General features: G+C 44.0%; 2 protein-coding genes across 4 annotated transcripts in view; one reads left to right on the top strand and one right to left on the bottom strand.

Annotated features, from left to right (window-relative positions):
• The first annotated feature begins 19 nt into the window (after positions 1–19).
• LOC121917540 (2-oxoisovalerate dehydrogenase subunit alpha, mitochondrial) lies at positions 20–9,458 on the top strand. Of its 2 annotated transcripts, none has more exons than XM_042443587.1 (9): positions 20–309; positions 4,299–4,478; positions 4,602–4,688; positions 5,397–5,505; positions 6,006–6,167; positions 6,869–7,075; positions 7,540–7,681; positions 7,815–7,986; positions 8,130–9,458. In XM_042443587.1, the coding sequence occupies exons 1-9, from the start codon at positions 208–210 to the stop codon at positions 8,298–8,300; spliced, it is 1,332 nt and encodes a 443-aa protein (XP_042299521.1). In that variant the 5' UTR covers positions 20–207; the 3' UTR covers positions 8,301–9,458. The 2 variants fall into 2 exon arrangements, with proteins under 2 accessions (XP_042299521.1, XP_042299522.1); XM_042443588.1 differs by lacking the exon at positions 20–309 and adding an exon at positions 1,895–2,511.
• An 899-nt stretch (positions 9,459–10,357) lies between these two features.
• Positions 10,358–13,760, bottom strand: part of LOC121917541 (N-acetyllactosaminide beta-1,3-N-acetylglucosaminyltransferase 2-like) — an 18,016-nt gene continuing 14,613 nt past the window's right edge. For both annotated transcript variants that reach the window (XM_042443589.1, XM_042443590.1), the window contains one exon: positions 10,358–13,053. In XM_042443589.1, the coding sequence (XP_042299523.1) occupies positions 11,814–13,046 (1,233 nt within the window). In that variant the 5' untranslated portion in view covers positions 13,047–13,053 and the 3' untranslated portion in view covers positions 10,358–11,813. The remainder of the gene's footprint in view (positions 13,054–13,760) is intronic.

Here is a 13,760-nt window from a genome sequence, read left to right as displayed (position 1 = left end):
GCTTCTAGCCACTGCCCCCCTCAAAAAATAGGGCGATAGAGGGTTTTTTTTGGGGGGGGTCCCCCAAAAAGAAGCTTCGTCCTGAGGGACAGCAATGCAGTGCTGTGTGTCGTTTGCCCTTTCACTAGAGAGGCGCGGCCTAAACCTCAGCGTGGCTTCAATCAAACAAGGCTGAGGCTCCTTCTTCTTGAGGCCTAGGCGCCTAAAATGGCGGCCGCCGCGTCGTCGTCGCTTCGATCGGGGCTGAGGGCGCTGAGGAGGCGAATATGGCTAACAGGGGCTTCTTCGACTCGGGGGCTCCGTGTTGGAGTGAGTCCTGAACCCAGGCTGCGATGAAGGGGGAGGATATGGGGGAAATATGGTTGCATCCACATTGGAGGAATAACCCGGTTTGGTCCCGGTTTAATGTTGTTTGGCTCACTGCTATGGAATTCTGGGAGATGGAGTTCCAACTCCCAGAATTCCATAGCAGTGAGCCAAACAACACGTTAAAGCGGCCTCCACTCCAAACACACTGCAGAAATAATCCACTTTGAGACCGCTTTAACTGCCCTGGCTCAATGCTAGGGGATCCTGGGAAGTGTAGTTTTGGGGCCACAACAAACTACAATTCCCAGGATTCCCTAGCACTGATTCTGGACAGTTAAAGCACTCCCAAACTGGGATTTTTCTGCAGTGTGTTTGGGGAACCTAAGTCAGCATCTAAGGAGGCAATGAAAGGTGTTTGCAGATTGGACCAGCTGTTTAATGCACTTGGGGAGTGTATTATTAATATGATGATGATGATGATGATGATTAACATTTATTTATAGAGCACTGTAAAGTTTGAACAGCGCTTTACTTTACATAAGGTCAAATAAAATAAAGGGAGGAATACAGTCATCCCTTCATATTTGCGGCTTTGATTATTCACGGATTTGATTAATATGTTCTCTCTAGAAATATCTAGATCCTCCGCTGCAACTCTGTGGTCAATTTTAATTAAAGGTTGTGCTGAAAGACCTAGAGATTCCTAGAGAGAATACTCTTTACAAGGCATTTGTAGCTACTCCAGCTCAACTCAATGGTCAGCGTCTGTTGGACCTTGACCACAGAGTTGCACTGGAGGACCTAGAGATTCCTAGAGGGGACACTCTACTAGGCATTTATAGCTCCTCCAGGCATTTCTATGCTCAATGTCTGGCAGATGACCACAGAGTTGCGCTGGAGGACCTAGAGATTCCTAGAGAGGTGTCCTCTCAGGTTAAAAACATGGTGTTTTATGTTATTTGCGGTTTTCTCATATTCACGGGGGTCTTGTGCCCCTAACCCTAGCAAATATGGAGGGACATGTGTAAAAAAACCTGCCAAGCAGCGTACAATCTAAAACAACAACATTACATGATTAAAATATCTCTCAAATGATACTAATTAATATACAATAAAGACAAAGTAAGCATTAGATTAACATTAACCAGTAATTCGGAATGCCTCCCTAAAGAAGACTGTCTCCAATTCGGCCTTAAAATTAAAAAGTTTGTGACTTAGTTTGTGTCTCTTTTTTTCAGAAGGATATGTGAGGACAAACAGGTTTGTTTGGGGTTTGTCTTGCTTTTAAAGATGATTTTCAGATGCAGTGGATGGACAATGATGCCGAGGGATCAGCTTCGTGAATTTAACTTCTCTTCCTTCTTTGCAGGGAAATTTGGAAATGAGAGAAGGAGACACTGTATAAACTCAAGTCTAGTACAGTATATAGACTTATACATAAGTCTAGAGATTTAGGTCAAAAAATTGACCCCATAAATCTGATTCAATTTATCCACAGGTCAGTGTAAAGTACTGTTTCTTAACTCTTATTTAAAAGAAGGAACCATCTCCTGTTGAAAAGCAAGAGTATAATACATCTCTCTCTCATCCATCTAGTCTAAAGCGTAAGCACAAAGAGTTATGTCTGCAGGAATTTCATAAGTTCACTGACATTGTTTTGCTTTGCTTCATCCTTTAGATCATCTTCTATATGCCCCTAAAGTTTACCCTCAACGTATGCATGGGCCATAGCAAAATCCACCATTTTGGACCCAAAATTTGCCCTCGACTTATACATGAGGTCAACATATGGTCGAGTATATTTAGTACTTGCTCTTGTGACTTTCTCTTCTCCAACTGGGCCATTTCAGGGAGTGTTTTGCTTTCATGGCCAGCCTCCAGTTTTTCACCGGCGCCTTCTCCTTTTTGATTTACTGAGGTCAATTGGTTTTCTCGTCACAGGTTTTCGTGGCCCGAGATCAACAGAGATATTTTCCATCCCAGGCTTGACATCAACAAGGACATTCTGTTTCTTAATTAAACACCTCTTTCCTGTATCTGAAACCTTAATCGGTTTTTCATTTTGAATCACTCAGATTGAGCTTCTGAGCAGCAGCAGCAGCAGGAAAACCTTTCCCACCTATCCTTCCACGCAATGATATCTGAATTCTGAATTTGCAGCATTATTTATTTGTCAGGTGGGGCCATATGTTACATCTTAAGGTAATGACCTTTTGCCATTGTGTTTCAACCTCTGGCCAAGACTGAGAATCCAGAATGCAACACTCTGGATTCTTGTAGGAAAGGGCCCAAAACACACTGCAGAAAGAATCCAGTTTGAGGCCGCTTTAACTGTCCTGGCTCAATGCTAGGAAATTCTGCAAAGTGTAGTTTGGTGAGACCTTTAAGCTTCTCTGTCAGAGAGCTCTGGTGACACAATAAACTGCAATTCCCATGATTCCCTAGCAAAGAGCCAGGGCATTCAAAGCAGTCTCTGAAGTATGTTTTGGACCAAGGTCTACCTTTTAAAAACCTCTAGCAATAAGGCAGGCCACTGAAAGTGGTCACAGACTGGATTATTTCTGCAGTGTGTTTTGGACCAAGGTCTCCTTTTTTAAATCCAAACTAGTCAGGGGCAAGATTGCTACTCTATGGGATTGCAATGGGGCAAGGAACAGATTTAGCCTCCACTTAGTTCAGTGGTTCTCAACCTTCCTAATGCTGTTACAGGTTGAGAACTGCTTGAGTTGGAAGCTAGAGCCAAGATGAAATTGACTCCAGTTGTGCAGTTGGCAGGAGACACATTCTTCTTTTCAGCCAGAATCACTCCAAATCTTCATTCACCTCTTAACACCACACTTAACCCAATGTTTAGGTTGGCATCACAGGACTTGCACAACCCTAAATAGGATACCATTGTTGTGTAATCTGCAAGAGGGTGGACTATTTCCATGACGGTATTTATGCCAGTGTAAAGATACTGTACATCCGAATTCCAGCCTGGTCTGTTGTAAGTCCAGTCGAGTATTTACTGCATTGTGTTGAGGGCAGCCTCAGCAATTTATAGTGCAACCGCCACAGAGAGGAATCCTTCAGGGCTGGTAGACATACGCTCTGAACTTCTGTTTGCCACTCCCAATGACGAAGGAAAACAAAGGAGCACAAAGGAGCTATTTATTCAGCTATCCCAGAACTTGGAAAGTGACAGTACCTGAAAGGTGATTCATCATTGTCTTTACTCATGGCAGTGTTGACAACGACACGGTCGCATTACATGTCACATTGCTCATTACTTTCCATGGGCTGAGGGGGTGACACCTTAAAATAAACAAGATCATGGCAAAACCTTGGAAAATTTGTATCAAAATAAAAATATTTTTCAATGACTCTTTTAAGAGTTAACTTAAAATATAGGTAGTAACTATGTGGCTCTCCAGCTGTTGTTGGAGTGCATGTCCCAGCAGCTCTAGCCAATGGTGAGGGGTGCTGGGTGATTTAAACAGTAACTAGAAAATATTTCTCATTACATCAATAAAGTTGCTTCTATCATAAAGTACCTTTTCCCCCAGTGAGGGCAAAATGAAGACACGTTTTAAACATAACACAGTGCGAAATTATTGCTGATCCCCAAACCACCTTGGTTTTTACTACAGTCCCAGTATCCAGATAGTTGGATTTGACAGAATAATGGGAGCTCAGTTTATAATACCTACAGATCATTACTTTAAAAAAAGATAGAGGCAAGTACATTGACTGTGACTTGTTATTTACAAGTTCAGGGATAGCAAAAGGAACTCGGTGAACCCTCTGTGGCCCACCTTTCGAAAATATGTGCCATGGGCCAATTCTCTTACAGCATCGGTTAAGAAACAGATGCGTGTAGTAGCAAATTGTGGAGTGACTGAAATCCAAGACACTTTTATTACATGGATTGCATCATTGTGCCAGATATAGTGCTGTTGTACTAATTCCTTCTTGTGGGTGCCTTTGTCTTCTTTAACCCCTACTAGGGATCCCTCCAACAACAGGAAGAGTTTACCTCGCTTGAGGAGAAACCACAGTTCCCAGGTGCTTCAGCTGAGTTTGTAGACAGGCTTGAGTTCATCCAGCCCAATGTGATTTCGGGGATTCCCATCTACCGGGTCATGGACCGGCAGGGGCAGATCGTCAATCTCAGTGAAGATCCTCAGGTGAGGCATAGGTTGCCCAGACCCTTAAGGCTGGAAAAATCCAACCAGTTCCTTTAATCCCTGTTTAAATATTTTTCTTCCAGTGGGGTTTCCCATGTTGATTCATCATTTTCCTCATTACAGCTTCCCAAGGAGCAAGTCTTAAAATTCTACAAGAGCATGACCCTTCTGAACACCATGGATCGGATCCTCTATGAGTCACAGAGACAGGTATGTCCATAGCGCACCCTAGCTGAGAACAGACAGGCTGGATAAGAGCTTGGCTGCTATTAGCCAAGATCCTAGCTTGTCCAGCATAGTATAAGAGTTCCCCAGATGGAACTTTGCTATGGCTCCCCGCCCGCAGGACTCATTGTATGATAGCCCTTCTGAGCAGCCATTCTGTGACTGGTGGGAAGTATAGGGGAGATCAGAGGAGCTTCTGGCTATGCCCACGTAGGCAGATGCAAATCGATGGCATCTTTTACTGAGACCCTCCAGAATCTAAGCTGATAATGTCACCAGTCTGTGTGGATCATAGCCAGATGCTTCTCCAGTCCCCCTTTGTTATTTAAAAAGTAACTTGTGAATTGGTTCATACAAAGGATCAGATGAGCTTTCTCCTGATTTGGGAATAATTGATGTAACACAAGGTTGGACAAGGTCTGGAGGACCACATTTTGGTTCCCAAAATCAGGGGTTGCCCCTGCCACCCAAAACAAAAACAGAAGAGTTTGGAAGTCCACTTCCTTTGGGGATACTGGACAAAATATGGTATAGAGGGGTATTGTTTTGCAGGAGGTGTCCAGGCTTGTCAGGTCCACTTTCTTGGCTGAGGAAAAAATGTGCAGGGCAATTCTACCCCTGATGCATTGAGAGACCAAGATATGGAGGTCTGGCCTTTCTTACATAACAACAAGTTCACCTTTCTATTCATAGGGGCGAATATCTTTTTACATGACCAATTACGGGGAGGAAGGCACACACATCGGCAGTGCGGCCGCCCTTGACGACACTGACCTTGTGTTTGGACAGTATCGGGAAGCAGGTAAGGAGCTGAAGTGGGGAGATATGAATCTTAGCTTGTTTTATTCTCACACGCAACAATGAATAATTTTAGAAGTGCTCTCTTCATTAGATGAGATTAGAAGAGTTTTTTGTGAATTCTTCAAATATTTTTCACATTTGAGGACTTTCTGGGAGAAAATCATTTGCACAGAAGAATTATTTTGTGCAAAAACGTATGGTGCTCATATGTTTTTACCCCAAAATGTCCTGAAATACAAAACTAGTTTATTTTCTTGACAGGCTGAGTCAATGTGTCAGTACATTCTTTTTTGCATGAGAAAATTTGTGGGTATTTCTTACATCCTTAGCAAAGTTTTCTTTTAAGTGTTTAGCCACTGAGTGGCAGCACATGACAGATGCGCACTGGAACAATCTTAAATAGCTCAAAATGACCTCAAAAGCTCACTAACTGATAATCCTTCCTTCTTTCCTTTTGGCAGAAGCACCTAATATGGTTGTGTCCCTCTTTTGCTCTTCCAGGTGTACTGATGCACAGGGGATATCCTCTGGACCTGTTCATGGCACAGTGCTATGGCAATGCCAGTGACCCTGGGAAAGGCCGTCAGATGCCTGTGCATTATGGCTGCAAGGACTTGCATTTTGTTACAATATCATCCCCACTAGCTACTCAGATCCCACAAGGTAAGCCCCAACCAGATTCAAATACTTCCTTTTGGGGTGGTGGTGGGGTAAATACTAATAACATGATAGAATAAGCTATCCTGTGTATTCCAGGGCTAGAATACATATAGGTGAAAATACTGCCCATCAGAACAAACAGTACTGAGCTAGAACAAATAGATCAGTATGCAAAGGGATCTTGCAGCACTGTGCAAAAGAAGTTGTAACACAAGCTTTCATAGACTTCGTGTATTTCTTCAGAATAATGCAGTGAGGGATCTCTATAACCAGACTGTATGAATAACCATAGAAATGCAAAACATGAGGGTAGAGTGATGAGGTGAAAAATTCATTTTTAACTCTGGATCAGTTTTAATTATAGATCAGTAGTTTGACTTATTATAGGATGGTTTCATGTGTTCATAGAAGAGCTTGAAACAGTTACTTTCTTAAGGTACTCAGTTCCCAGAATCCCCCCAGCCTGAAAATTATAGTCCCACAAGAAAGCAACTGTTCTAAGCTATAGTTTCATCAATTCCATTCCATTTGAGGGAGTATTAATCTTGGACTCTGACAGATTCTAGGGTCACTACTTTTATAGTGAGAAGAATGGGGTGAAATGAAGTAATTGCTTCTGCAAACCCATATTCATACTGAATTACCTAAGTGTCATCCCTTTTCCTCCTCTTGATCTCATTTCTCTCTCCTCTTCCTCTTGGCAGCTGTTGGCTCTGCCTATGCCATCAAGAGGGAGAATACCAACCGGATTGTGATCTGCTACTTCGGGGAGGGTGCTGCCAGTGAGGGTGATGCCCATGCGGGTTTCAACTTTGCTGCCACCCTTGAGTGCCCCATTATTTTCTTTTGTCGGAACAATGGTTACGCCATCTCCACACCAACATCTGAGCAGTACCGCGGCGATGGAATTGGTAAGAATGTTGGGATGTGAAATGCCTCCACTTCCCCTAAGTCCCCTCCCTGGGATCTGGGTGATGCAAGTGTAAGGGATCCAAGGCTGTAAGGGGTACTGCAAAGGGCCAAGCTATGAAACTTCTGTCATCATCAGTCACTAGTACTCAGAATTATTATTGTGTTGAATTTGCAAGCATCTGAGCTTAGCACAGAAGTCACAGACTGTATCTCTGTAAGTCTAGGATTCACTGGGTTTATATCCATGTATGTACACTTTTTATTTTATTTTATTTTAGCATTTTATCTTGTTTATAAACTGCCCTTAGAGCTTCGCTGAAGGCAAATATTCAGTTATTTCATATAAATAAAAATAAGAAATGTCAACCATAACCATGTTGGTGCGAGCATGTACACAGAAACACCCATAGCAACAATGAATGTTGCATTCCAAACATGTCAATATATCTTTTCCATCTTGCAGCTGCCAGGGGTCCTGGCTATGGCATCCACTCCATCCGGGTGGATGGTAATGATGTCTTTGCCGTGTACAATGCCACCAAGGAGGCTCGGCGCCGTGCTGTGGCAGAGAACCAGCCATTTCTCATTGAAGCCATGACCTACAGGTAAGGAGGGAGCTGCAAAACAGAAATGGAACACAAACCTGACAGATAACACTGAGTCTGAGAAGAGGTGACTTTATCAGTGGATAAGAGCAAGGAACTTGGATGAATAATCAAGCGCTTCTTGTTCTTTCAGGATTGGGCATCATAGCACAAGTGACGACAGCTCTGCTTACCGCTCAGTGGATGAAGTCAACTATTGGGACAAACAAGACCATCCTATCTCTCGTCTCCGTCACTATATGGTGGGACGAGGCTGGTGGGACGAGGAGCAGGAGAAGATCTGGCGCAAGAAATCCCGTAAAAGAGTACGTGGCCTAACTATATGATATTCTCCCCCAATATGTGCAATTGATTCTTGCAAACAGAACAAGTGGAAGCAGAAAGATCCCATGTTCTCACATCTGCTGGTGTAAACTGGATTTTTGTCTTCTCTTCCCCCTTTCTCCAGGTGATGGAGGCCTTCGAAGAGGCAGAACGCAAGTTGAAGCCCAAACCTCAGCTCCTCTTCTCAGATGTGTACTCTGAGATGCCTTGGCACATCCAGAAGCAGCAGGAATCTTTGGAGCGTCACCTCAAGCAATATGGTGAACACTATCCCTTGGACCATTATGAGAAGTGACTTTCCTGCCCAGGTGTAGGTCCTCATCTCCTCCTTCTTCTATAACTAGGATTTGTAGAAAGAATTTTGGCTCAAAGATAGAGCCAGTGGTGATGGTGTGAAAACAAGGTCTCGTTCCTCTGCTGTGGAAGGTATGGCTGGGGATCTGGGGATGAGTGGGATGAAGGACAAGCACCTAAAAACTCTGGCACCTTTGGTGGCTCCACACCAGCTTGGGTTAGCTGCCCGGACTGTTTTGCCCCATTTTAAAATAATATATATATATATATATATATATATATATATATATATATCAGTTGCACATAGCCTTATTTAAAGCACAGGGGCAGTAGGTGGCTCTCCTGCTCTGGACATAAACTGCCTTATCAGTGCTGTTCCGTTGCTGGAACAACTTCCTCTGCCTCCAGTTACATCTGTCTTCTTGGGTCCTGCTACTACACAAACATTGGACAGGAACCAGCAGGCAGCATCTTGATTTCCTTCCCTGGAGGAAGTTGTGTCCAAAACAAAAAGCACATTTGCCAAAATGATCTCCAGTTCATTCATACACACCTGTGGAACAAAAGACCACATTGGGAGAAAGCAATAGATGGAGCAGTGTGTGTGAAAGAGAGAATGAGATGATCCACCTTGCTTCAAAGGTAAAATTGAGATGGCTATGTAAATCAAGTCTGTGCTGGATCTGGTTCATGGCTAGCCAGTGTCTTTTGAAGAAGATCTGCTCAATTACTCCTTTGAGGAATACATTTATCAGCCTGAAACTTGTCTTTAGCTAATTCATCAAAACACTGATACGGAATGAATTTCCAAGGGCTTTCTTTGGAAATGAGGGGACATTTATTAGCCACGGAAATAACTGCAGAGTGGTGTACATTCTGGACTTAGTGGTGAATCAGACTGGTGCTGTGAATTTTAAAAAGGGTGGTATGAACTGGGCTTTTGCCTGAGTCTCTTCCATGGCCAAAAGGTTTGTATTTCCAGCATCTCTGCAAGGGTTCAGAGCTCCCTTGATCTGTTACTTTTTTCTTAATCAAAACTGTTACAGCAGAAAGCAATGTTTAATTTGGAGAATAACAAGTGAATGTGAGCTACTGTAGGCAGATGTATGTTTGACGAGGGGGTGACTTGCCAAACTAATAAAAAAATTAAGATATTTTCCTCCCATGGTGTCTGTTCAGCCACTGGGCTTCCATGGCCAAGGAAGGATTTGAATCCTTACTTCCAGAGTCGCAGTCCAACATTCAAACCACTATACCATGCTAACTCTCTACCTGACCTATAAGTTTCTGGATTGGTAGGTGCTACATCCATGGCTGTGAAAATTGTGTTCCCAGAATTAATAGAGCCTGGATGCAGCCATTCAGTTGAGGGAGAGAAGAGGCACTTTATATGTGCTCCAGAGATTCACATTCATTGCTTAGTAGGAGTCTGGTTTGCTCCCTGGATTAAAACTAGATTCTGGTGCTATATCTTGGTAGCTTTTTGTTCAGAGAGTTTTAAGATTAACTGCAGGGTAATGCTTCAGCTCATCTAATTCAGAACTAGTTGCAGAGGTAGATAGGGTATGGCAGCTCTGTGCCCACATGGTAGCAGATAATAAGAGGGAGGTATAGAAAACAGCACTCGGAATTGTTGAGACCAGTTTTCACACTGAAGACCACTATCCTAGATTGCTTGTTTTTGGCATACTGTTTATTCCTTCACAGCTGTCGTGTGGGAGGACGTTTTCATGATTCCTTGCACTCTTCCCTTGTGGCCTGGCATCTCATTCTGCCCACTTGATTTCATTTGTCACGTTTCTTTCCTTTTTAAAACAAAAACAAATCTGTCCTCCCCCGCAAGGCAAACCATTTTTCTTTTTCAAATTTAAACCAAAATTGGCTTCCTTCACCTCCACACCATATTTAGGAACCACTGGCCTTAAGACAAAACAGGGCCAAGACTACATTTCAGCAAGAACTAGTTGCTACTTTTTAAAAATGCACGCATAAATACATCCTGAAGAGCAGCAGCAAGTGAACTCAAAGCCTTCTAGTCGCACGTCACAAAATCCAATATAGACAGCACCTGAGACTCATTTTATTATATCGGTACATCATGACAGCCTTTGAATAATGAGTTTCTGCACATTTAAGCAGGTCACACAAAAATATCCAAACTCTGTTCAACTTTGGTGCAAGATGCAGCTGTAACAGGAATAACAGCTGGCAACTTAGGAGAACACCTATTTTTACCCCCAAGTTGTACCTTTTTCTTAAGGCATGTTTAAACACTAAATGGTTGTGAATGTTGTCAGTGCACACTTGTTTACTCCGTTCCTTTGTTTACCCAGCTGTGGGTGTGTTGGCTCTAGTCTAGAAGATTGAGCCACAAGGAGAAAACCCTTGTAGGGATTACTTCAAGTAACAAAAAGTTTTCAATAGGAAAAATAGAAATGTACCATAGAAGAGAATAAAGAGTGTAGGGAAAAACCCTATTGGGGCGTAATCTGACATTGCAGATGGATCTGGTAGAATGTTCTGGATTGAAAAGGAGGGATTGAATGAATGAAAGTAGGAGTACAGAGCTTCAACTGTGACTGGGAGTTTAGCAAGATAAGTTTTAAGGGACTGATTCCTGGACATCTTAACTTTTCAGCCAGAAAGACCAGAGACAAAGTTAAGAATAACTGTCTTCAACATCTGGGGAAAGAACATTCCCTAATCTTAAACTGTCATTGACGCCTGTCGCCCATGGTTCTATGTTCCACCTCTGTCAGTTTTTATATGTACAGTACATTATTAACTTATCTTTTAAGCACATGCCAACAGTAGGCCAAACTAAATACATCTGCCTATCGTAATGCATTAACTCACATCGGGTTTAAGGATAGAGAACAAGTGTGGGAGATGGGCCAGTGCCACCCTCCAGATATTGCTGAGCCCCCAGAATTCTTCACCATTTGCTGTACCGGCTCTGGATGCTGGGAGTTACGGTCCAACAACATCCAGAGGACCAGGCTATGTTACAGAGGGAGCCATCTTAAATTAAATCCTTTTCCTTTCCAGTAATCCTGCTAGAAAAGGATAACATCTTCATTCCCCTGCAACAGGCTTTCAAGAAAGCTGCCCCTTATTTATGTCCCCAGACTTAATCCCTCTCCACCTTGCCTTGCCAGAATAGGAAGGCAACTCTGAGTACAAACCTAAGAAGAGGTCAACCAAAGTGGACTGATGTCCTCTTTCTTCTAGTGCTCTTGTTTCCAGCAGTGGCCAGCCAACTGACTCTAGGGAGTTCAGGAGCCAGGCATTTGGGCAATGGCCTGTCCTTCAGACATATGCTACCTCCAAATCTGGAATGTATAAGGAGGCTATGCTCACCCACCATCTGCCACATGCAGGAGCTGCTTTCGATCAGAATCCCAGTTGAGATACAGAAGACGTGAGTCCCATATCTTTCTGCCTCTTCTTCTCATTGCCCATAGGATGCTCCTAAAACCTCCATGCTCAGAGGTCCGATCGTCCGTGACAACCCTCAGCACTTGAGTTCTGGGTTTGTAATTTGTTTCCAGAGTTGAAGGGTCTGCTGAGGGCTACGTCGGTGCACCAAAAGTAGTCTGCTATGCACACAGGGATCATCACGGTCCTTCTCTGCGATATCAAAGGTCTGGAAGCCAGGATGGGACTCTGGGCGGATACCCAGGGCTTGGAAGCAAAGGCCTGTGTAAACATCATCAATAGGGTAAAAGGCTATGTGTCGAGAAACAAGGTGAAGCCACTGGGCTAGTGGTCCCGAGAAGATGTAGCCACCACCGCCTGCATAGGCTGGGTAAGGCCCTACGTAGTACGATTCTGGCACATAGTACTTGCTTTTGCGAACGCGGAATGGTGACGCATTGGCCATCACTTGGCCCGTGTACAGTGGCTTTTGAACATCTAAAGAGCCAAGGAAATCCAAGACCTTGGGCATGTTGATAAAAACGTCATCATCCCCCTTGAGAATGAAACGGACCTTCCGGCAATGTTCTAGGGTCCAGTTGAGAAAGAGGTAGTCCTTCAGCGTCAAGTTGAAGAAGGTGTCCTCAAAGTCCCACATTAAGATGTCACCAAAAGTCTGGCTCTCGTATTCTACCAGCCGTTGCAAGCGAGGCCCAGAACGGCTCTGGGCTGTGCCCAACAAGAAAACGGTGCGGACTAGTAAACCCCCAGGGGCACCCTCATGCCCCCACGTGTCCCGGATGGCCTGACGGGCAGCAAAGTTGCCAGGCAAAGATTTGATGGCTAAGAGTAGGAAGGTGTGGTTCTTGCCACTGGTGGTGCACTTGGTTGGCTGGTTGAGCAAGAGCGGAAAGGTCCGGCATTCATCGTATAAAATGAAATTCCTGTAAAGCTCTGAGTAGGACCCAAAATCTTTGATCTTGGCCACTCTGTCTGCTGTTCCGGGACCAAAGCATTCGTTCCATGAAGCATTGGCCTCCAAGTCCCCCTCGAGGATTCGGAAGTTACGGTGTTGTTTCTCATTCCAATAGGCTTTGGTCTTTGGGATGCTTTGGCGCAGCTGCTGCAAGGAAGCATTGAAGTGTTGTGGAACAAAGACTGGCAGGTCTTCACTCAAGGGCTGGGCGGGCGTGATGGAGCTGCTGTGCCAGCCGACTCCATGAGGGGTTGGGAAGCCCTCCTCCTGCTCAGCACTCCATTCCATGTAGGCCTTGAGGGCTACCAGCGTCAGCAAAGCAGTGGCCACCGTCAGGCACCGGGATTCTTTCATCTTCTTCCTAGGAAAGGTGCGGGGGAAAACAAGCAAAGCAGAAAGTGAGAACTAGAAAGGGAACCATTCAGTAAAACTCAATTGTGGGTCATATCAGGACACATGGAAGGAAGAGGAAGAGAAGGGGGAAGGAAAAAGGAAAGAATAGGAAAGGGAATGAAGGAATGAAGGGAAAGGGCCATCATTTGAGAAACACTGGTGTGAGAATTCATTCTTTTGTCAACAGCAGCGGTGAAACTCGGGCTTGAAGAAATAAAAGCACACTTTATCTCATCTGCCAGTCTCCTAGTCAGTTGCTGGCCCTTACTGTTTTAGTGTTATCTTGCACTGCCATGGACAAAATGGTATGCCAAGGAAAACCCTTGTTTTCCTTCCCTCTTTTCACTTTGTTGGCTCTCTTGCTCAGTGAAGCATTCCGGCGAACTAGAGAGCACACATGCTTTGTTTTGGAGAACTTTGAATCTTGCTCCACGCTCAAGGAACCCATTGTTTTTTGTAAGAGTCAGAAAGAAACACCAATATACTTTGCACTGTTTCCAATGAATTATGTGGGATTCCTTCCTGCCATACTATTCAAGAGTACCCACACCATTCCCTCTGGATTTTCTCAGGAGACACAAGACCAAGAGGAGATGGGAAATGATCCTTCCATGAAAACGACAAAGAGTTTGAACACCTTAAAGACATGAGCAGACAGCCTGCATCAGTCTAAAA

This window comes from Sceloporus undulatus, unplaced genomic scaffold (assembly GCF_019175285.1).
Source record: "Sceloporus undulatus isolate JIND9_A2432 ecotype Alabama unplaced genomic scaffold, SceUnd_v1.1 scaffold_23, whole genome shotgun sequence".
NCBI lineage: Eukaryota > Metazoa > Chordata > Lepidosauria > Squamata > Phrynosomatidae > Sceloporus > Sceloporus undulatus.
Note: the sequence above shows the minus strand (reverse complement) of the source record. Positions and strands in the feature narration are given on the sequence as shown.

Excerpts from the sequence above, each read along its gene's own strand:
- LOC121917540 (XM_042443587.1), top strand. The coding sequence starts at position 208 with ATGGCGGCCGCCGCGTCGTCGTCGCTTCGATCGGGGCTGAGGGCGCTG. Across the intron at positions 4,689-5,396 it reads TCTATGAGTCACAGAGACAG|GGGCGAATATCTTTTTACAT; the intron begins GTATGTCCATAG and ends TTCTATTCATAG. Across the intron at positions 7,682-7,814 it reads ATTGAAGCCATGACCTACAG|GATTGGGCATCATAGCACAA; the intron begins GTAAGGAGGGAG and ends TTGTTCTTTCAG.